A 22,563-nucleotide genomic window follows, 5' to 3' on the forward strand; every position below is an offset into this window, starting at 1 on the left:
TGTTCGTGAGTTATGCGGAATTCGGCGAAAAAATCACATGCCCTGCTACTAGTTTCTAGACCTGGAGGGAAGATACAAAAAAACAGGAATTCCAAGGTACACCCGGAATACAATCACCACTGGGATATTGACTTAGTAATGTCCGTGAATCAGTGCATTTAATGTCGTTGATCCACAAACTGTTAGAAAATACACATAAAATATGTACCATGATCATCCAAAATCCTGGTTCAGGTTCTAAAAACACTTCTTTAGTTTTTTGAGTATGCAAGGCTTCACAAGCAGAAGTTCCAAAAGTTCTAAAAAATCAAAACCAAATAAATTTTGAAATCAGACAATGATTTTATAAGAAAAAACTTTCTAATGCTAAAATTTTAGAGAAGTACAATATATGCACTTTGAATGTTTTTAAAACCATATTTAGTAATTCTCTACTTTCTGAAATTCTTAAAATAGAAAGTAATAATAAGATATGCCTCCAAGTTTCATCAGAAAAACTAACTGATTTTAATGTTTTTCATCCCACGTTCATCATAGTGTGGAGAAAGATTTTGATTGAGTTTTAGTTTATTCTTTGTTTAAAATTCAATTTCTTTCCCTTATGTCTATACTTATTTTAATTTATTTTTGAGAAAGATTACAAAAATGTCAAGTATTTAACTGACTAGGTATTTCTTAGAAAATCATATTAATAAAGAAAGTCCAACTGGCCGAAGACTTTCCGTGTAGTAAATGGTGACTATTGCACATTAAATCTGTTGAGTCACAAAGTCCACAAGTCTCCATAACAAATTATACCTCTGGGGGTACTGAACTGGAGATTGATCGTTCTCTGGTTCAGGTCAAAATTACGATCGGTGGATGAACGAATGGACATATGAATGGGTCCGCATTATAAACGGTGTGGCGTACGGGTGTGGCGGAAGTCTAGTTCCTAGCCATAGATGGTGCCACTGGATAACATGAACAATCATACCCCTTGCCTTAATGGCCTACGACAGCAACAATAAAGAAAGTATTCTTGCACTATAAAAAAATATTGGCTTTATTTACCTCAACATTTCAGAGTAAAGATCAATTTATTTGATCAATTTTAGAATTATTTACTTCAGTTAATTTAGTTTTAAATATACGTTTTGAAAAGAAAAAAAAAGTAAAAAAATTAAAAATTTTCAGCAGACAACCACTTGGATGATATTGGAAATGAGCAAATTTGGGAAAATATTTTTGTACAATACAATGTTTTTCTACCTAAAAACATAGAAAAAGCTGGTTTGTGTCTACTGCATGAAGGATGATGAGTTAAAATAGAATTTACAATTATAATTAAAATAAGAATGTTTTGTATTAAAACTTACCTTGTTTTTAATAATGTAAGATTTCAATTTTTTTTTTAAAATTTACAGCTTTCTAAAGAAAAATTGATACATTTACAGTCTATCACAGTATTTTTTACATGGTGTTGTCGAGTCAGTAATCATTGAAATATTCAACTCCGAACTTTTCTCTGAGTTATACTTTAGTAAAATTTTTACACAATAGGGAAAAATTTATGTTATTTAATAAATGTTAATTTTAAGTTATATAATTTAAATAACCAAAGTCGAAGGTCAGAGTTGAGCAAATCTTTCACATCTGGACAACAAAATTATGGATATCAAATTTGGTTATAGTCATATTTTATCCAGTAGTTTTTTATTTTTTAAAACACATTTAACATTTGTAATTAGTTTATAGTAATATGGTACAATAAAAGTTACATTAATACTTAAAAATTAAAATTATAACACTTTACTAAATGAAAAAAAAAAAGCAAACTAAAATCACTTACTCAGTAAATTTAATTATAGCTTCACATAGCCCAACAGCTTTGATTTGTGTGTTCAATTCCACTTCAGTAGGATAAAAATATAAAATTTTATTCTGTTCCTATGAAAAAAAATTTTTTTTTTCAAGTTAAAGCTTTACAATTTATTAAAAAAAAATTTGGGAAATCACCAAATAAATAGATAGGTGCACTAGTTCTTAAAATGAAAACAATAAAAATATATTTAAGGCTTCAATATTTAAAATTTTTTTTTATTTAATATTTAAATAAAGGAATATTTTTAAATATCAATTGTTCTAAGCTTAACAGTTCTTGAATTACTTGAATCAGAACTGAGCATAAAGGGATATTTCCAAATAGGTACCTGTTCATGCCAACTACAATCACCAAGGTGCCAAAGGTGTTTCAAATATATAAAAAATTAAAATACAGTACAGAACCCGTTATCCGGAAATCAGTAAACCGGAAAACCAAAAAACCGGAACGAAATTCAATAAATTTTCTCCCCATTTTTCAAAAAAAAAAATAATTTTTTTTTTCCTCATAGGATTTTAGGATTTTTCTTTCTATTTTGAAAGATCTTACCATCATTTTGGAAATAATCATTAGTGTATTATTTCATCGTTTTTCTTCTTTTTAAGATTATTTTCAAATATTTTTTTTTAGTTGGGTTTAACAGTAAAAAAAAACGGCTTTTTGTAGCGATTCAGAAAACCGGAAAAATCAGTTATCCGGAATAGCGATGGTCCTGATTGTTCCGGATAATAGGTTCCCTACTGTATATATATAAATATATAGAGGTATGCCAGCATGTGGCTATGAGTAATACCTCTAAAGTTGGTTTTCTTCTCTGATATATATATATATATATATATATATTAGTTTCTCGCTGGCCATTGCCTAACGGTTGCTAAAATTTGGTGATTATTTTATTGGTTCTGGTACCAATATAGTAATCTTACGAAACATGAGTCTATTTATTACAAGCGAACTAAATATTCCATTTTCCAATAGTTCACTTTTTCAAAACGTTCGTTAAATATTTTCAACTGACAACAACTAATAAAAAGTTCCACATTTTCAACATAACTTTGAAATTATTAGAAAATTTGCACAAAAAATTTGTAAAACATGAGATACAAATAAAAATATCACACAATGAAATAAAGTTGAAATGCAAAATACAAAGCTATCCTAAAAAAAGCCATTATATGACTTTTTGGAATTCATTCCAAATACAAGAACAAAGCAGTGACACTTTATCATTTGCATTCAACACAAGAAGAATGTCCTTCTTTCCCTTCATATTCATAACTGAAAAGAATGATATATCACCGATAACATTTGTATAGATCTAGTCAAAACAACAGTTTATTAAGGAAGATTCCCACTACGGATATCAGGGTGCGTAGCCAAATTTTTCAACAAAAATAAGCACCTTTTAAGTAATTTTTAAGCACTCAAAAAATATTTTTAAGCACTACATACATTAACAAAATGCAATATAATTTTTAAAGACTTTACATGAGCATGATAAAATAACCAGTTTCTGACAAAGAACTCTTATCTTGATTATATTAACCATTATAAAAAGATCAAGAGGTTTTTCGGTTCGATATCTGAGGGTTGAAAATTAGGCCTGAAATTGAGAATATCTTGCAAAATGCAGCAGAGTTGCATATGAGAGTACAAGAATCTCACTGAGCCCAGCTCAATATATTTACATATGAACGAACCCACAAGTATTTCATCAAACATGTAAAATGATTGGCGCTTTCATGCGCTAAGGACCGACGGGATGTCGAAACAGATTGTGGTTGAATTTATTGTGAAAACCTTGAATAGAACAATGTGAAAAGTACGCTTTTGAATAATACAGGTCAAAAATTAACTTGGTAAAGAAAAAAAAATCTCATTTTCAAAAAGGGAAAATTAAGCACTTTTTAAAAACACCCATTAAGAAAAGCCCTTTTAAAAAATTAAATCAAGAATAAGCACCTTTAAGCACTTTTTAAAAACGCTACGCACCATGGATACAAATTGAGCAAAGTGCAATTTACAAGATGTCACTTTTGTGTATAATAAAAATACATTTATGTAATAATAGGTGTTTTTTTCCAAGGCTCTTCTTAACATATTTAACGGGAATATTTCTATATCGTCATCCACACCAAAGTAATCACCAAGTCCTAGACTTCAGTGGCCTGTGAGAAGCTAAAAAAATATCACAGAAAGGTATCAACCACTACACGTTTTTTTAAAAAAAATTGCAAGTTAAAAATCTAATTAGCGCTTTGGCAACTGCAGTTGTCACAATAGATCCCAACATGGAAATACATCTTATTTAACACTTATTATATAAGAAAACTGGCATATAGTGTTTAACCTGAGGATATTTACATATACATATCTGTACATGCCAATTACCATAGCCTAAACGGGGATATTTCTGTATCGTGATCTGACACGCCAACTGCAATTGCCAAGGCGCCAAATTGATTTCAAATGGAAAAAAAAAAATTTTAAAAAGAAGAAGATGTTTGTCCGGAGATGGTTATGAGTTATACCTTCTGTGATTTTTTTTTAGTTTCTCCAGGGATGCCACAAGATTTGGCTATAATTCTGCCACAGATCATGATACGAAATTTCTCCCTCGTTAAATACAAACAACAACTGACAGACGCAAAAAATGCCAACCTTGTTTATGAATTGATTTAAGTTTTCATAATAACATCAACATACTGAAAACTAACTTCAAGTTGAATATTCTCTAGTAAATAATATTAACTTTCCTTTTAATTTAAAAAAAACAAAAACAGTAGAGCTTAGCTCCGATTTAAAGTGTCTCGTAAAGCATTTTTCTACTAACATTACACTTTGGTAGATAGTGCCAAGTAACATGTCCCTTGGAATTTTAATTAACTACCTCTTTTGAAGCTGTTACGTAAGTTCTGAAACAAGGCCCAAACCAATAAATTTAAAAAGTAAATGCTTGAAAAAAATTTCAATTCTGAGTAATGAAATTTTAAAGTTATTGTACATGTCATACGACGAAAAATTTATAATAAGAAATATAAGAAAAACTAACGTCATCTTCTGTGTGACTATATGATGAGTTAAATACGAAGAAGTTTAACAATGATATTGGTGTTTTTGAAGACATATTTCTTAATATTATTAAGCATTAAGAATGTAGTTTGTATGAAAAAGCAGTATTTTTAATGTTTAAAATAATTTATGTCAGAAATAATAGCTATCCTTTTTACTCAGATTCATTTGTTTACTTTTTTATAAAAATCTATTTTGGGATGTTGCCACTTTACGTAATAATAAAGAAGGAAGGATATTTGGTCAATTTAGGAATTGGTAACTGGGCGGAGTGAGCTNAAAACATTTTCGCCTAATTTCTTTTTTAAACACAAATCTCCTCTTTTCCAGTGTCTGTTTACGAAATAAATGTAAACAGAATCCATCAATGAACCAATTGTTTCATCACACCAAATACGAGATTACGCGAGAACACAGACAGGCGTGCACAAAATTATTGAAATTTTTATTTTAATTCACAATAAATGCGATAACTTCCCAAATTCTTGCAACCATGAGTGATAGTCAACAGCCAATCACAATGCGAAAAGCCCATTGATCCGACGTTATCATTTCCTTGTTGCCATTCTGTAGTAGAAACTATGGTTTAAAATTAGTTACCAATTCCTTAAAAGATAGAGACCCAAGAAGGAAGAGAGTCTGCTTCTTTCTGACTTGAGCTTAACAGAAATAGGTAGTCAAAACCTTATCGAATCTTTATAACTTCTTCGATTTGTACAAAAGATACTAATTTGAAATTAAATAGATACGAAAAAATTCAAATATTAATTATGACTGTGGTTAGGAATTGTTTAATGAAGGCAGTTTTTAAGAGGGCCTTGCTTGCATCAAACACTGGAGCCAATCTATTTTCAACTTCATCCAATTATCGAAAAGTTTTCACTCTTCAAGATTTATCTGAATTTAATGAAACAGTACTTAAAAGTGAACTTCCTGTTGTAGTTGATTTTAAAGCAAGGTACTAATAATTTCGAAGCAGATATTTCCGTATCGTGATCTACCTCACCAACTTCAATCGCCCGGGCTCCAAGCGGATTTTAAACTTGTAAATTTAAATAAATAACGTGCTGAAGTTTGCCAGGCTAATTATGCACTTCGAGGAGAGATTTCCATATCCGGGCAGTGGTCTGCGAGAAACTAAAGGAAAAAAAAATCACAGAAAAGTACCAACCTGAAAGGTGTAACTTGTAGCCATCCCCAGTCACACGTCTATATGTTTTTTTTTTTTAATTTGCAAGTTTCGAATCCAGGCAAAATAATCGCCAAGTCTGGGCAGTGGCATGCAAGCAACTAAAAAAAAACATCACAGAAAGGGACCAACTCGAAAGGTATAACTCGTAGCCACCCCAGGTCAAATATCTACAGGTTTTTTTTAAAAAAAATTGCAAGTTAAAAATCTATTTGGCACCTTTACGATTGTAGTTGGCATGACAGATCAGGATATGGAAATATTCCCCGACGGATTACGATACCGAAATGACCCCACTTTTTGTTCCCCTTCTGCTATGTTTTTTTAATTTTTTTAGTTCTTCAAGGATCATGTTAAGACTTGGCGATAATTCAGATCACAGTACGGAAATCTTCCCATTTTTTGGTGATTTTCCTAGCTTAAGCTTTTTTAAGGCATCTTGTTAAGTCATATACTTCCTATTTTATTTTTTTGGTTTGATGTCAATTATTTTGCAGGGGTCTAAATTTAATTCCTTAGTTAAATTCACACTTTTTATAAATTTGTTTTAAAATTAGTGTAATTCAGAAATTTTAAAAATGTTGCGTGTCATAATAATAACTTATTAAAAATATTGGGATTTTAAAAATGATGTCGAAATGAATGGAAAAAGGACAAGTAATTGTAATAACTGCCAAAAAAGCAATTGAAAATTAATGTGGACTTAAGCTAGAATTGTCGTGAATCAAGCATGTGAAAAAGTGATTACTAAAATATGAAATCCACTAGCCATAACATTGTATTAATTACATCAGAATTGAAATAATCATGAGGAAATAGTCAAGAAACTGCTAACAGCTGCCCGAAAAAATTAGCCATAAACGACGTGGATTTTTGATACAAAACAAATGAAATAAAATAAAAATATGACCACCGAAGCCGACGTCTTCTTGGATTTTTGATATAAATTGAGTATGTCAAAATGTGGCTCCTTAAATCGAAAAACTTGCTTGTCATAATAACATAGTATAAAATTATCATAATAAGAAAAAACAAGTGGAAAAGGCAGGAAACGATGCGGATTTATGATGGATTCGTAGCAAATCGACTGCCTTAAAAACTGATAACTCAAATTCGAAATTCACATGTCAAAATAATGTAATATACATAGGAGTGTGAAAAACCAGGTGTAAAAGGCCAAAAACATGATAAATAACAGCCGAAAAAACTATCACGAAGCGACGTCAATTATGATGGAATGGTTGCAAATCAAACGCCTTAAGAAGTAATAACACAAATTCGGACGTTGTATTAAATCTTTTAAAGATATCGGAGAAGAAAGAAAAACCATGTGCAAAAGGCAAAAAAACTTATTACTTACAGCCGAAAGAAGTATTGGGTTATCCGAAACATTCGTGCCGATACATTAACTAGCATTATGGAATCGACACGAACATTTCGAACGACCCAATATCATTAGAAGGTGGGAAATTACAATGGAATCGATTGTTGTGATAAAAATATTGGATTTTTAAAAATCATGTTATAGAGGCTGATAAAATAATGAATAATTGCCGAAAAACCTTTCATAAAACGAAAAGAAATTGCGATAGAATCAAAAGCATCAAATAGTGATAACTCAAATTTGAATTTCGACCGTCCTACTTAACATATCGGAATTTAAAAAAACCGCATAAAAAGGCTGAGAAATTATTAATAACTTTCGAAAAGCAATCATCAAATGCAATGAAATTGCAATAAAATTGTTAGGAATCAAACACGCCAAAAAGTGATAACTCAAGCTCGAAATTCGTATATCATAACATCATATTAAAAAATATCAGCTTTAAAAATGTATAGCTTTTGAAAAAATTATCATCAAACGACATGAAATTACGATGGAATTGTCAGGAATCGAGCACATTAAATAGTGATAATTCAAATTTCGAACGTGGCTATAACATTGTATTAACGATACGATACTAAGTAAATAGCTGATTTTATTTCATTTATTCTATTAATTTTAAATATTTTTTTCCAGCTGGTGTGGACCATGCAAAATGTTAGAACCTAGGCTTGAAACTGTAGTTGCAAAAAATGCTGACAAAGTTCACTTAGTTAAAGTTGATATTGATACTTTTCAAGATCTTGCTATGGAATATGAGGTAAGAAAAGTAATTGGTTAACATTAAAAAAAATTAATTAGTGATGCAATATACTTTGCGACTTTACAGAAATAAAGTACCAAAAAATAGTTCTCAAATTCAGAAAGTTCTTAAACAGCATATGTGGATAAGAGTATTATTTGAAAAAATTTCCTTGCACACATGTTAGGATTATTTATTATTAATTAGCCTGTTATGAATTAGCACATTAAATAAATTGGTACAAGCATATTTTTTAGTTTTGGTATTTAAAATTTTTTTTTTTTTTTTAGTTTTTTTCATACAATTATCTAGACAAAAATAAAATATTTTTTGTTAAAAAAAATCATAAATCTTTTAAATGATAACATGATTCATTAAAAGTGAAAGATGAAGAGGAAATTTCAGGTATTGAAAAGAAAATTGATGTTTAACAGAAATATTTGTCATTAAACAAAATTTTTATGTGATGGAGGTGCCTGAATTGTATGATAAGAGTTAAGATTTGAAAAAAAGAAATCCATTTAATTTGTGTGTTTAAAAAGTTCCTAATACTTATCAATTAAAATTTCTTGAACAAAAAATACATTTCTAATATAAAGACATTTTTGAAAAGAAGTCAGTCATAGAGTATTTTTATGCTGTATTTTTTTTTCAAAATAAGTGCGCATATAACTTAAATATTATTTTTACACTCACAAATGACATTAAAACACATAGTTAAAGTTTTAAAATTTGATGGTAGAGTTTTGTTTCTGAATTGAAAATATCTTAATGTAGTGCCACAACTGACTGTGTGACACTTTGTGCCAAAGTAACGGAGGGAGGTCTAAAAATATTAAAAAAAAGTGCGACATTATTAATTAACATTGAGAAAGTGGGTAAATTATTGAGGGCAGCTTAAGGAATCGCGTTTTTCTACTCTATTATAATCAAAAATAACTGAAAGAAATAAGACATTAAATGTGACATGCCCTAGATCTACCCTCTACTTCATATAAACAATCACATGTATCCCATTGAACAAAAAGTGGCTAATAATATACTGAATTAATATATAAAATATTTTTCCATTTATTTCAGGTATGACAAGTTTCTTTCACATTGGAAAAAAATATCCCAGAAAAAATTGGTTTCTCCCAAGTGGAAGAAACATTTTCTAAAAAGATATAATATAAAATACTTAAATATTCCTTTCAAGATGTTTATAATCTCAATCTAGTTTAAATAACAGTATTAACTTCTTAAGATATTCAATATGTAATTTTTAATTAAATAAAAACTTAAAAGCAACAGTTACTAAGAAATATTAAAGTAAAAAAATTTGAGTTAAACTATTCGTAGTTCTTCAATATTTCATATATAAAGAACTATGGAGATATCAAGATCAAATTTTATTAATACTACTTATTTAATAAATTACATGCTAAACATATACTCTACTACTATTAATCACACATTTTATTTCCAATGAAAAACAGGATGTTAAATTTTATTTCGAATTTACGACTGTTAACTAACATGATTTATACATTTTAAAATTCTGTATAAAACTGAAATAAATGTGAAAAAAAATTATTTTAAAAAAAAAATTAAATGTGAACAACTTAAACTTATTTCTTTTTGTATTAAATTTAATTTGTTTAAATTTAAGTATTTTTAAACAATTGTATTAGTCATTATTTTTAGTTTCTTCCATTTTGTCCAGTTTTTTTCATTTTCTTCCAGTATCCTGAAAGAAATAAGTTTCTTTCTGACAAAATGGCAACCCTAATGAAATAACTTGTAATAATACAAAGAAAGAAATATCAAACCACTGGTATGCCTCAAAATTTTTTTATGCTTTTGGTTTTTTAATTTTTAAAGCGTGCATCAAGGAATTATTATGTCAAAGGGAAGGAAAGGAGTCCAAAAATATTTTTAAAAAAGTTTAACATCTTTTATGGAGGGCCATTAGAAAATCTAAATCTGTATAAATATAGAATATCTGAATGAATATATGTAGTATGTTCATTATGGGGAATGAACTTCAAACAATGGTGACAAACGTGAAGTGCTCAAAATAGAATAAGAACTGCAATTGTACAGAAACTAGCAACGCCTCCTAGCGAGAGAATATAGAGACACTCAGAGAGAGAGCGGAGGTTACGGTAAGAGACAGCAGTCGAATGATAAGCTTCCTGCCATGCAGCGCACATCATCTTTTCTTCTTTTGTTATATTGATGTGAATGTAGTATGTGTGTGTACTTCTATAGTCATGTTGTTATAGAAACCTCTATGTATTTTAAATTATAGTTTCTATTGACACATTTGTAAAAGTTTCATTTTACTTTTTTAGCTAAAACAATAATTTTTTTCTTCTATTTGTTATAGGTTGAAAGTGTTCCTTGTGTCATAGGTTTCAAAAATGGCAAAGTGCAGAAGAACTTCATAGGTTTACAAGATGAAGATAAAATCGAAAGTTTTGTGAATGAATTAATTGGCAGCTAAATAATTTGTAACAAATATTTTCATATTTAGTATATACTTCGAATCGCATATATTTTTTGTAAATTTTACTTTGTGATGAGAACTAGTTAAAATTCTTCTATAAAGTTAATAAATAAATTAGTTTTACATTGTTACTTCAATTTTTTTAGCATTTTGTTCATACAACATTATGTTGTCTTTTTTTTTAATATCAAATATTGGTTTAAACCTACTAAAGATGAGAAAATTATAAAAGAAATGTGAAACAGTTCTATCGCATAACATTTAAATTCCATATAACTGATTAGATAATTAAAGTTTAATTTTTGGTATAAATTTTTTTTTTCTCTTTAAAAATTGCATAGACGAATCAATACTCCAATTTTAGTTAGATTCATTAATGTGGAGCTAGATTTTTTAGTTTTTGTGGGTATAAATCGGTGAGCATGCCTGATTTGAAGAGTCATTCAAAATTGTATCTGCAAAAACAAAATGACTTATTTATTGTTAAGCAAAGAGTTTTCCTATTAAAGAACATACCGTGCATCTCATAAACAACAAAGAATTTGAAAAATCATTTAAAGTGGAAGGGAAGGTCATTGAAATGAACAGTTTGATTATTTTGCTTAGGAAAACAAGACATTTGTTCTAAGTTTCAAAATTAGCAGCATTATGTGTCGAATAACTAACTAAAAAAGTAAAGAAAAAAAATTAAACTAACCATCATTTGCAGCAAACAACGTGTAGGGTTCATAGTTGTCTTAATTTTCCTGGTAAAAGATATTTTGTCCTGATTTTTATCTTTTTGCCCTGTTATTCCCGATTCTTTTATGTGTTCAGAATTTCTCTTTTTCTAAGAATACAAATGCAGATTTTTTAAAAATTTGGATTTTTGATCCAGTATTTTTTTTATTTTAATTAATAATGCTAGTAGAAAACACAGAATTCAATGGCATATGATATAGCCTTGCCTGCATTCATCGTTTAACCCCCTGGCGGTTTAGCAAATGAGCAAAACTGGGAGAATGTTCCTCCCCGATTCACTATTTCCCTATCTAATCACATGGAAAAACCGGTTTTTGCTATGCAGAGAAGACTGCAGGTTAATGTACAACTTTTTACGTACAGAACCATCAGTGGATTTAACCTGTTTGGGATTTCAGTCATTCTACTAAAAAGAAACTCAATTAACAATTTTATAGTATCAAATTTTTAGGGTGATGAATTCAGGGGTCATAAGTTTATTTCTTCTTGCAAGCAAATGTAGAAACAAATCTTGTTGGGGTGGACTTTTGCTGTTACATAATTATTCATTTGTCTCTTTCATTTGATTTTAACAATGAGCGATTCTGACCAACAATGCAGTAATCATGCCTTAGAGTTTTTAAATGATGAATTAAGGGGTCATTCACAGAAATTACTTTTGCAAAAAAATTTTACATGGCATATTTACTGTGTTTTCATTTTGAGATGATTGAAATTTTACTTAATTATTTGATTAAGGTAATCTTGAGCTTGATGACAAATTTGAAATAACTAGGTGGCTCTCTACCCTATTTGTTCCCCGCTCGTGATTGTAACTCATTCATCATCGTTTTTTTTTCTTCTTAAAAATCAATTAAGATATCATTTTGTTTAAAAAATATATACTTACTATAACTTTATGTAAGCACCTTTTGTTTATCGAGCAAACTTAAAAAACACTTGGTTTTGAAAAATAATCAATTATACTTGGAAAAAAAATATTTAAACTTAGAAATACAGAATGTGCAACATAATAAGAAGCAATAAATGAGAAGTGGACAAAAATATAGAAACACTTCTATACTAACACTATATTAAAAAAATTTCTATTAGCAAATGTTTTGGAAGATTTGAAATATCATGCTTGAAACTTTTAGAAATGCTGTCCCATACAAAATGAGAGGAAGTTACCTAATATACAGATATAAAATACTTATATATCTATACAAATAGCAGTTCAAATTAGAAAGAGCTCTTTTGAGTTTTTTATACTATTAAAAATTTTGATGCAAGCATTAAAACTGATAAGATATTAGTTATATCTTATATTTTGATCGCTTATTTTTTATTTTATTTATCCTTTTTTATTAAACTAATTCGTCAAGTCAAGTCAATGAATTCATCAAGTTTTTAAGCACGAACTTATAAAATGAAGATCGCAAGATAAATAAATTTTTCTACAATAATAGATAAATAGTAGCAACAAAAAAAAATTTCAATAAGTTCACAAATGAAAATTGCATTACTGCAGAACAAATCACATGTTGTTTTTTTACTTAATTATTTCGAATTTTTCAATTCCCAAATTCAGTGTTTCCACTCCATTTTTTTTTATTTTTTTAAATTCAAGGACCTAAAATCAAATTTTTAAGTTCCTATTCAGTAACATATTCCTATTCAGTATGCTAAAATACATGTCAACCAGATTTTATAATTACGTAGAAGCAGAAATAGTATATTTTTAAAGCACAATGCTTGGTTGACAGAACAATTTTATTTATTAAATTTATCAAGTTTACATTGTTTAATAGTTGTAGATTGTTTAATATGCATTGTTTAATAGTTGTAGATTGTTTAATATGCATAGCCTACAGCTTCCAATGCAAATGTCTGATAGTTATTAGATTAAATATATTATTAATGACTGATAGTTGTATATAGATTAGAATATTGCTGTTTCAAGTCACTTTGGAAACTATAAAATATTTTTCAATTCACATTGGATACTTGTCAACTTTTAAAAACTGGTATCGGACAGTGAAACTTTTCATGAAATTAAATGAATCAAGTTAGAATTGAAAAATAATATTACATGAAACAAGCATTGTAAATAACTGATAGAATTTATTATGTAACTGTACAGTTATTGAAATACAAAGAATCTTTATATGAATCATGATATGCCATGAGTGAGTCGAAATTATATGAAACCTGTAATTAGTCTTGTAAATCATGTATCACAATGTGCGATTTGCAAATTGAAATTGAATTGCAATATATATTTCCAAAATAGGGACAATATGAATAGCAAATGATACAATTCGAAAAACGCACGAACTAACAAGTAGTAAATCAGGATACATAAATGACTGAATCCTGTTGGATGATTCGTTAATCACCGTAATACGAAACTCGACGCGAGATTCGTTAATAATTTTCATGCAAATAGCGATGCTTATATTGGTAATCACTATAATGCAATTCGTGATTCGATAAGCACTTAATTGAAAATAGCCATACGTAATTTATAAATCATTTTGAGAAGAATCGCGATTAGTGATTCTTAAATCTCTTTCATGCAAGTCGCAATGCATAATTCTTAAATCCTTCTAATACAATTCCTAATGCGTGATTCGTAAACCACTTGAATGAGAATTGCTATGCATGATTTGGAGAGAACTTAAATCAGTGTCTGAATCGGAAATCACATTTGCGATGTGTGATTGAGAAATTACTTTAAAAATGAATCACAATGTGATTTATAAAACACCTTATATGAATCACGATGCGACTTGTTAATCACTTCCATGCGATTCGTAGAGCAATGTATATGAACTCCGATGGGTAAATAGTTAATCACTTTAATGCGAATTACAATGTTTATTTATAATTCACGACATCTGGAGAACTAAATTTTACTTATTAGCAGTAAAAAATTGGAACAATTAGAAGCCTTCTAAATATCAGAGAGATGAATAATAATCTGGCATGAGAAACCTAGAAAAGACAAATTTCGCATCTTTTTCAAGCATTAAAAAGGGTATCTATCATAAATTACTAGATTTTTGGTATAGAAAAGGGGAAAAAATATCAAAATTACGCTAGCCCCCTCCTTTCCATATTTATTCGATCGTTTTTTCTCATATATTTTTCCACACACCTTTGTGATTTTAAGTCTTTTAGTTTTTGTGCAACAAGGAAAACTTATATAATGTAAAGCATAAAAAAAGGTGTGAAAAAAATTCACGAAAAAAGCACTTAAAAATTACAAATTAGAATTTCAAAAAAAAAAAAAAAAAAAAAAAAAAAAAAAAAAAAAAAAANAAAAAAAAAAAAAAAAAAAAAAAAAAAAATGCGGCATCCAGACGGATTTGGATATTTTCTACAAGTTTAACAGTCGATCGAATTAATAATCGAATGTTAATTTTTTTTTATTCCATTATACTCCCTGTACATCTTTTCGTCGTCTATGTCTTATAGTTTTATCTCAGCAAAATAAAATGTAACATTAAGTTGTACACCCAAAACAGTGGCGGGCCTTATGATTTTTTACGAAATATTAATATGAACAATATTAACTAATCGATGCTAGTTATTTTTGTCATGCATTAGTCCTCTGTAAAAAGTATTCATGCATTAATTTGAAATTATCATGAGTTGTTCAGTATCATTGGTGTCAACCGGAGAACCAATTTCTGAGGAGGACGAAATTAGATTACAATCACGATAAAATTTTTACACGTAAGAAAAAAAAATTCTTATATGCAATTTTCATGTGATTTGTTTGTTTTATCTCTTACATGTTTTTAACTTTAAGGAATTAAAATCGATAATAATCCACGAAAATTTTCATTTTTTACTTCTTATTCGAATTCTTATTGAAAAGTACTGGCACTTGCGATAATCAGGGTAAAGGTGTGGGGGTGTAAAGAGTGGAGAATTATGACCTTCAGACCTGTTCGATTTATCGACTAAATACATATTTTATTATTCTATAATAATATACTTTATTATTCTTTTGCGATAAAATTTACTTTTACTTCACTTAAGTAGAGTTTTTTATTTGGCCTTTTTAAAAAGAAATCTGGTATACTGTTCCGAAAATTGACCCAATTTTCTTGAAAAATGATTTTTTCTTTGGCCTACAATGAAACTTGCAGCATGGCGCAATCAAAGGAAAAAATAATATAAGACGTTGCAAATTTTTTAGTCAAAATGGCTAGGTGTGCAACCAAAAAAAAAAAAAAACTAANAAAAAAAAAAAAAAAAAAAAATACTTTTTATAACTTTCCAATGAACAGTATTATCTGACAAACTTTTTCACTAATATTGAAATTCCGCGAGATATTTTCTAGATTTCCAAGTAGAATAGAACTTCTCTCTTCTTTTTTCCATCTTATTTGATTTTTCGAACTTAATCCTTTTTCGGAACACCAGGTAATATATAGCCTGGGGAATCACATTGTCCTTATATAGTGTTAACCAGTCACGAGAACTCCTGACACCAGACTGTTGGCAAGTATGAAGGGAATTTATTTTCAGTAGGGTTGTAAAGTCAATTGTTTTACATTAAATTGAAAGAATCTTGTCAGTGAAATATTTCTCATTAGAAATGAGTTTTATTCTTGGTTCTATAGCATCAGACTTTCAGTCCTGAAGAGTTCTTATGATATCTAGACAGTAATTGTCAAGCCTATCAGTATTTTGGAATAAATCTAGATAAAACAACATAATTCACGCTAAGCAATTAAAAACAATACAGGAAAAAACTTTAAAATTGTGAATGTAAGTTTTGTAACAAATTTAGGACATTTTTTTTTTACCTCATTTCTTGAGAATCACCTTCATACTTTGTTAGGTTCCCTACTCATCTATCAGTCAAAGCTATGTGTTAACTTTTCTTTTCTGGAAAACTATAAAAACTGGTAGTAAAAATGTTTAAATTCCAACTTTTATTCGGCAGAAACAAACTAACCTTAATTACTTTTTACTTAACAGTTATCTGAATAAAAGTTTATGAAATTTCAATTGTAAACATAATATAGTCATTGGTGTGCAGCAAAAAATACTTTTTATAGCTTTCCAATCAACAGTATTATCTGTTAACAAACTTTTTCACTCATTTTGAAATTGATTAATTGGATGTGAAAAAAAATAGGGTAGATTTTTACTAGTGACAATTGTGGGCTACACGTACAGTTTTGATACATTATGCAAAAGCCAGAAAGTCAAAAAATGAAATGCAAAATATAAACACTTAGAGCTAACACAGTAAAAATTATGCAAAAGCCTTAGTTTAATGATTTTTTTATACCATTATTATTAATTACTTAAACACTCAACATTAATTTCCATAATTCTTAGCATTAAAATTTTTTTTTTTCAAAATATTTTCATATTATGTTAATATTTAGCTGATTTTGCTTTGCATATGAAATTTTTATCAAAATTCTGTTCATAACAGTTACCAGATAAATTACTATTCATCAGACAATGAGCAAAATTTGGTAAGCTTTTTTCTTTTGGTTTTTACTTAAGAGAAAATTCTCTTTCGCTTTGCATTTCAATGCAGAATGCATAAGTTCCCTGACATAACATATGAAATATTTTTTTAAAACTATTTTTAATACAATCAATTTTTTAGTTACTCAATGTAGAAATATTTTTGCCATTAACAATTCTTGATAAAAAAAAAAGTTTCTTTTTTAATTTTTTCAAAAATTACAGAGAAATTTGAAAAGATACAGGTAAATGGGAGATAATCATAGAATACCGGAGTCTCCTTTAAAAAAAGCATGAGACTTGAGAGGTATGCTAACAGTATTTTGTTTATTATGGATAGATAGTAGCCCTGGCTATTTTTGCCTCTTCAATCATTTTGTGTTAAAAAAGGCTAATGCAAAACTACTCATTGACATATTCCCACTCACAGACAATTTGCTTGTGAATGAAATTTTCAGAGCTGTGAAGTGATAGTTCAAGCATTTGTATGCATGCACCAAAACCACCCCTTCCTATTTACATATGCTGATGCAAAAAAAAAAAAAAAAAAGATAAGATACTTTTTGATAAGCTCAAAAATTACCAAAAAAAAATTTCTTTTTCACTATATTGTCATGCGCAGAAGTTTAAGGCCAGCCATCCTTTTCATGATCAAGGTTTCATTGCAGGTTATATAGGATAATAAAGCAAACTCATTGGTTAAATGTGTTAAAATAGTACTCCTACTGTAATTGGTGTCTTTTCATAGTCTGCTTAATATTTTTCCAGAAGATAGCGCAACCATCCTTCTATTATTTTCTTTTTTAATCGTTGTTGAACAGCCGACCCAATTTTGGGTTTACGACTCCTAATGTTCAACTCTGTAAGCCTTGTAATTTAGAACCCAATGCAAAAGACTAGGGAACTCTGGGATCAAGTATTGGGAGAAATTTTGTCTTCGTAATTTGACAGAGGACTTTTTGATGGAACTAACCCGTTATTTGGAGAGGAAAACATCCGACGGTTAGCCTAGCGGCAAGGGGAATCTAACCCATGATCAGTCTACCACTGAGGATATTTTACGTCAGCATTGTGGACGCTACGAGCAGGAGCGGAATTCGAATCGACCTGCCATTGCTCGGATTCGAACCCGGTTCACCTCATTGGATAGCAAACGCTCTATGGCTTCTAATATAATTACTAAGAGCACTCTGTGTTTTCAAGAAATGTTAAGTTCACATATAGTTTGTCTTGCTCACATGCACACTTACTTATTTCAGATTCAGAAAAGTTAGATTTATTAAGTGCCACAATTTCTGCGCTTTCAGCAACCACTCAAAATCCAATAGAATAATTACACCACATTATCTACCTCTAAATTCATGATAGAACTGAATTTAAACAAATCAGGGACAATTATTTATGACAACTGAATGCATCTCATGCAAGATGACGAAATAATCTGCACAAATGATGCAATGTATTAAAAAAACTGAAAATTCCCAACTGGTCTTCCACTTTTGCACATTAGTCTATTAGAGTGTGGTGGTTGGTTGTGTCAGGAGACAATTGACAGAGTTTACACTAATTTAGTATTTATTTTACATTTAAAATATTAAGTAAAAAGAAGAGTAATATAAATGAGAGCAGCACGTCATGCTACAGAGACAGTTAGGATTCTTCTGGCGAATGAGAAGTAAGAGACAGTTACTTATCGTAAATGTCGCGGTTACGATTAATTGAGTTGCCGCAAGAGTAAAACTTATAAAGTGCTTAAGCCTGTATTTTTCAGAAATAGCTTATTTTTTTCTTTGTTGTTAATTGAAAATTTGCACTTGAAAAATTTATACATAATTTTTAATGGGTGTGTAAGATTAAAAAAATTATTATTATTATTTTTAATTACATCCATCACTTGCTCTCTCGAGCATGAGCAGTCTAATATAACAAAGAAATATCTCCAGAGGCAGAGAGCGTCCTGATTAAAAAAAAATCAATAAATAAAAAGTGAACAGATTAAAAAAATAAAAAGTGAACAAAACTGAGAGCTCAATAATCTTGCAATAATTTTACTGAAATTTCATTTACAAAAATATGATGAACATATGAGAAAAATAAAAATGTACAGCACAAGGTTCAATGATTTAGATATTTTTTTTTTTTTTACATAAACAAAACACAAATTGTTCAGCTGTATCAATGTACTACAGTCTTTATGGAGACGTGTATTATGAAAAAGGCAAACATGCAAAGTATTTCATTTACCTACTTTTTTTTAAAGACTAACAAGGAAAATACCAGAAGTGTCATTCTATAATCATAAAATTGGAATTATTATTTTATCTACTTCACTTTAGTTATAAAATTTAACTTTTTAAATATATAAGATTTAACAAAACAAAAAACTCAGTTTTCACTAAAAAAGTGAAAAAAGTTAGCTACTTAGATGACGTTTAATACATTTTTGAGAAATTATCTATTTTAAAGTAGCTATTGACTTATTTTTTTTAATCAGTTTCGTAAATAAACGATGCAATGTTAAAAAAAAATTTTTTTTGTATTATTATTGCAAATTTTGAGAAATTAATTTTCATTGTTAGTACTAATAAGAAAATAAGTCAAAAATCCTAAGTGATTATTAGAATTGCTTTCATTTAAAGAAGATGTTTTCATTTTAAATTATTTTTTTACACATAAGTTATGAACCTTACTTTTTAGTTTAAAATGTATTTTATAGCAGAAATTTGAGAATTGTGCAAAATTTGAAAACATTTCTATCTTAAAAACCCTTTAATAAGTTTTTTATATTTCTCAATTATCTTCTAATAAATAAATGCTGCCAGCATTCTTAAGAGAAAAGTTGAAGTTTTAAATAACCATCTCTAAATTTAAAAAAAAATTGTTTCACATGTAAATTTATACCCTTAAAAGCTATCAGTATAAGAAAATTCAGCTTGATTGACCCGTGACACTTTGGATACCTTGCTTGTAACTTTCTTTTTTTTTTCATTTTTAAGTAAAGTAATTATTTATTTTTTACAAAATACTATATAAAAGTTAACAACATTACTATATTTAATACAGAAAAACTTAAGTTTTTTTTAAAAAGAATCAAAAACTCAATACATATCAACTATATTACAAAAATTTAAAACTTTGACACACAAAAATATTCTATGTTAATTTACATAACAATGAATAAATTACGGTGATTCAAGTCAACAATTAGAGGGGAACTAGTACGTTAGTACCTGCATGAGCGTCACCTTTAAAATATAGTCATTATAACAAAATGAGGCAAGTATTGTGCATTTTTTTTAGAATGAAGTGAACATAACTTTGTCTGTACTCCAAAAATATTTTCTGAAAGGAACCAATTATTTTCAATCCCTCACAGAAAAAATATTGAGTGCAATAGTAAAAATGTTTATTGAATATGTAGTAAAATTTTGGAATGTTTTGCTGACTTGCTTTCAAAATTCACTTTATACTGAATGTAAAAGTTTATGAGGCTGCTAGTAAAAAATTTAGTATCTTATTTATCTGATACTTAGGGGTATAAGATTGAGATCAGTTAAGTTTTTTTGTTAAGAAAAAAAAGCTTTTGTTTAATAAAATAACTAATAGTGAATGTTAAATAAATAATCCCAAGAAACTGAAGTAGGAAGACATATTTGATTAAAAAACTTTATTGGCAACAAAAACATGAAGATGGAAATCAAAGTCAATATGTTTTAAGCACTCAAAATAGCATCTCCAGATATGAATGAGAAGAGACAAAAGTGCTTTGAAAAATAAAACATAAAGCTGATAACAAAAAATAAAAAATTAAAGGTGCGAAACAAAACTAGAGAAACCACACAGAGAGAAAAAATTTCTCTCTCTCTTTTTTGGCTACTGTGGTACAATATTTTTTCTCTTTCAGCTACTGCGATTTTTCTAGTTTTGTTTCTCACCTTTATTTTTTCATTTTTTGCTGGCAATTTTATGTTTTATTTTTCAAATCACTATTTCTCTTCTCATTTATGTCTAGCAAGTCTTGAAACTGGGTGGCTATTTTTGAGTATTTGAAACATGTCGACTATTTTCTCAAATTCACATATTTTTGAAGCAAATGAAGTTTTTAATCAAGTAATGACAGTAAATTCATTTTATAAAATAAAAAAAAAACACTATTAACACTATATAGTTATCACTTTTTAGTATTTTTACAGAATCACCATGGCTGTGAAGTTGATGTTACAGGAGTTGGAATCGAAAAAATTTACTGGACTGACTACGTTTGAAAGTTAAGGTTTAAAGGTAAAAAGAGGAAAACAAGACTTTAAATTTATGTATATTATTTAGACAAATATTTATATTACTACATAATTTAATTCACTTATTACATAACCAGTTGCGTTTTAATATAAAATGTTATTTAAATGAAATGCTTATAATATTACTCACGCATAATGAAAATTAAATATAAAATTTAAAATAAACATTTACTTAGTAATAATATTTTTCAAGGATTTGGTGAAAAATTAAATACGTCATAAATTGAACTGAATTCTCTGAAAAATCTTGAGCATATTGAACAACATGCTTTTTTAATTTGGATTATTTTTTTAACACTATAAATGCTGTCTTCTAGTAAAGTTTTAATGAACAAGTTAAATTTTATATTATATGACACATAATAAAATTGATCACAACTTAACTTTTTTCTTCTTATCTATCCGGTTAAATACTATTATCTTTATTTTCAATTAAAAAATAGCTGTTGGAATATATAACTAACAATCGTTAAATTTTTCAGAAACACTTCATAATTTTAAAATTTTACAAATACTAGATGCTAGAACTGAAAATTTTAATTTTTAGTTAGTAGTCAGTGGCCGGTACACTAATAATTTAGTAGCCACTTTACTTTTCCTCAAACCTATTGAGTGGATGACCAATATCAATAGGTCCTTTTGCTTTAATAGCAACTTTTTGCAAATTTCTTTTGCTTTTTGGTTAAATTATATTTTAAAAAAAAACCATATTGAAAATAATCTATGGCTATAAAAATTTAATTTAACAATAAAAATAACAAATATATGACAAAATTTAGTCAAACATAGTGACTTAAAATAACTTTATTTAAAAATATTTGGGGAGGTCGAATTTATTTTATGTACACATTACAAGTTTGAAAGACATGAATTTTCTATCCACATGAATCTTTCCATCACAAATTCATAGATTCTAGGCTCAAAATATTGAATAGAAATATTAGGCATTTTAAAGAAAATTAAGTCTTTCAAAGTCTTTCTATATTGATGTACTTTTATGATTAAACAATTTCCAAAAAAAAGAGCAAAAAGTGGCCGGTTGTTTATTTAATTCGTCACTTTTTTTTTTTAGACTCGCCATGTGGCGAGTGATTATTTTGATGTCTACTATATGCTTAGTACTTTTCTGGCTGTTACGCAGCAAATATTTCAAATATAATACAGAAAAGAAAATTGTAATTTTTCAACCTTTGGTATAAACTGCTAGCATAAACTTTGGTAATACTAATTGCTGCAAATTTGTAATAAGTCATATTCAGGTAATATTTTATCCTAGTCTTTTCTGATAATATTAAGTAATT

At 28.3% G+C, this 22,563-nt stretch overlaps 2 protein-coding genes across 3 annotated transcripts in view; one reads left to right on the forward strand and one right to left on the reverse strand.

The window, feature by feature from the left end:
• The window catches only part of LOC107441628 (vacuolar fusion protein CCZ1), a 40,848-nt gene extending 35,708 nt beyond the window's left edge, over positions 1 to 5,140 (reverse strand). The window contains exons 1-3 of one of the 2 annotated variants that reach the window (XM_016054965.4): positions 4,917 to 5,140; positions 1,832 to 1,929; positions 209 to 299 (exon numbers count right to left, since the gene is read on the reverse strand). In XM_016054965.4, the coding sequence (XP_015910451.1) occupies positions 209 to 299; positions 1,832 to 1,929; positions 4,917 to 4,991 (264 nt within the window). In that variant the 5' untranslated portion in view covers positions 4,992 to 5,140. The remainder of the gene's footprint in view (positions 1 to 208; positions 300 to 1,831; positions 1,930 to 4,916) is intronic. The other variant, XM_071183987.1, reaches the window with a different exon arrangement.
• A 464-nt stretch (positions 5,141 to 5,604) lies between these two features.
• LOC107441640 (thioredoxin, mitochondrial) lies at positions 5,605 to 10,865 on the forward strand. Its single transcript, XM_016054980.4, has 3 exons — positions 5,605 to 5,894; positions 8,146 to 8,269; positions 10,623 to 10,865. The coding sequence occupies exons 1-3, from the start codon at positions 5,707 to 5,709 to the stop codon at positions 10,737 to 10,739; spliced, it is 429 nt and encodes a 142-aa protein (XP_015910466.1). The 5' UTR covers positions 5,605 to 5,706; the 3' UTR covers positions 10,740 to 10,865.
• The last annotated feature ends 11,698 nt before the right edge of the window (positions 10,866 to 22,563 follow it).

This window comes from Parasteatoda tepidariorum, chromosome 1 (assembly GCF_043381705.1).
Source record: "Parasteatoda tepidariorum isolate YZ-2023 chromosome 1, CAS_Ptep_4.0, whole genome shotgun sequence".
NCBI classification, from domain to species: domain Eukaryota; kingdom Metazoa; phylum Arthropoda; class Arachnida; order Araneae; family Theridiidae; genus Parasteatoda; species Parasteatoda tepidariorum.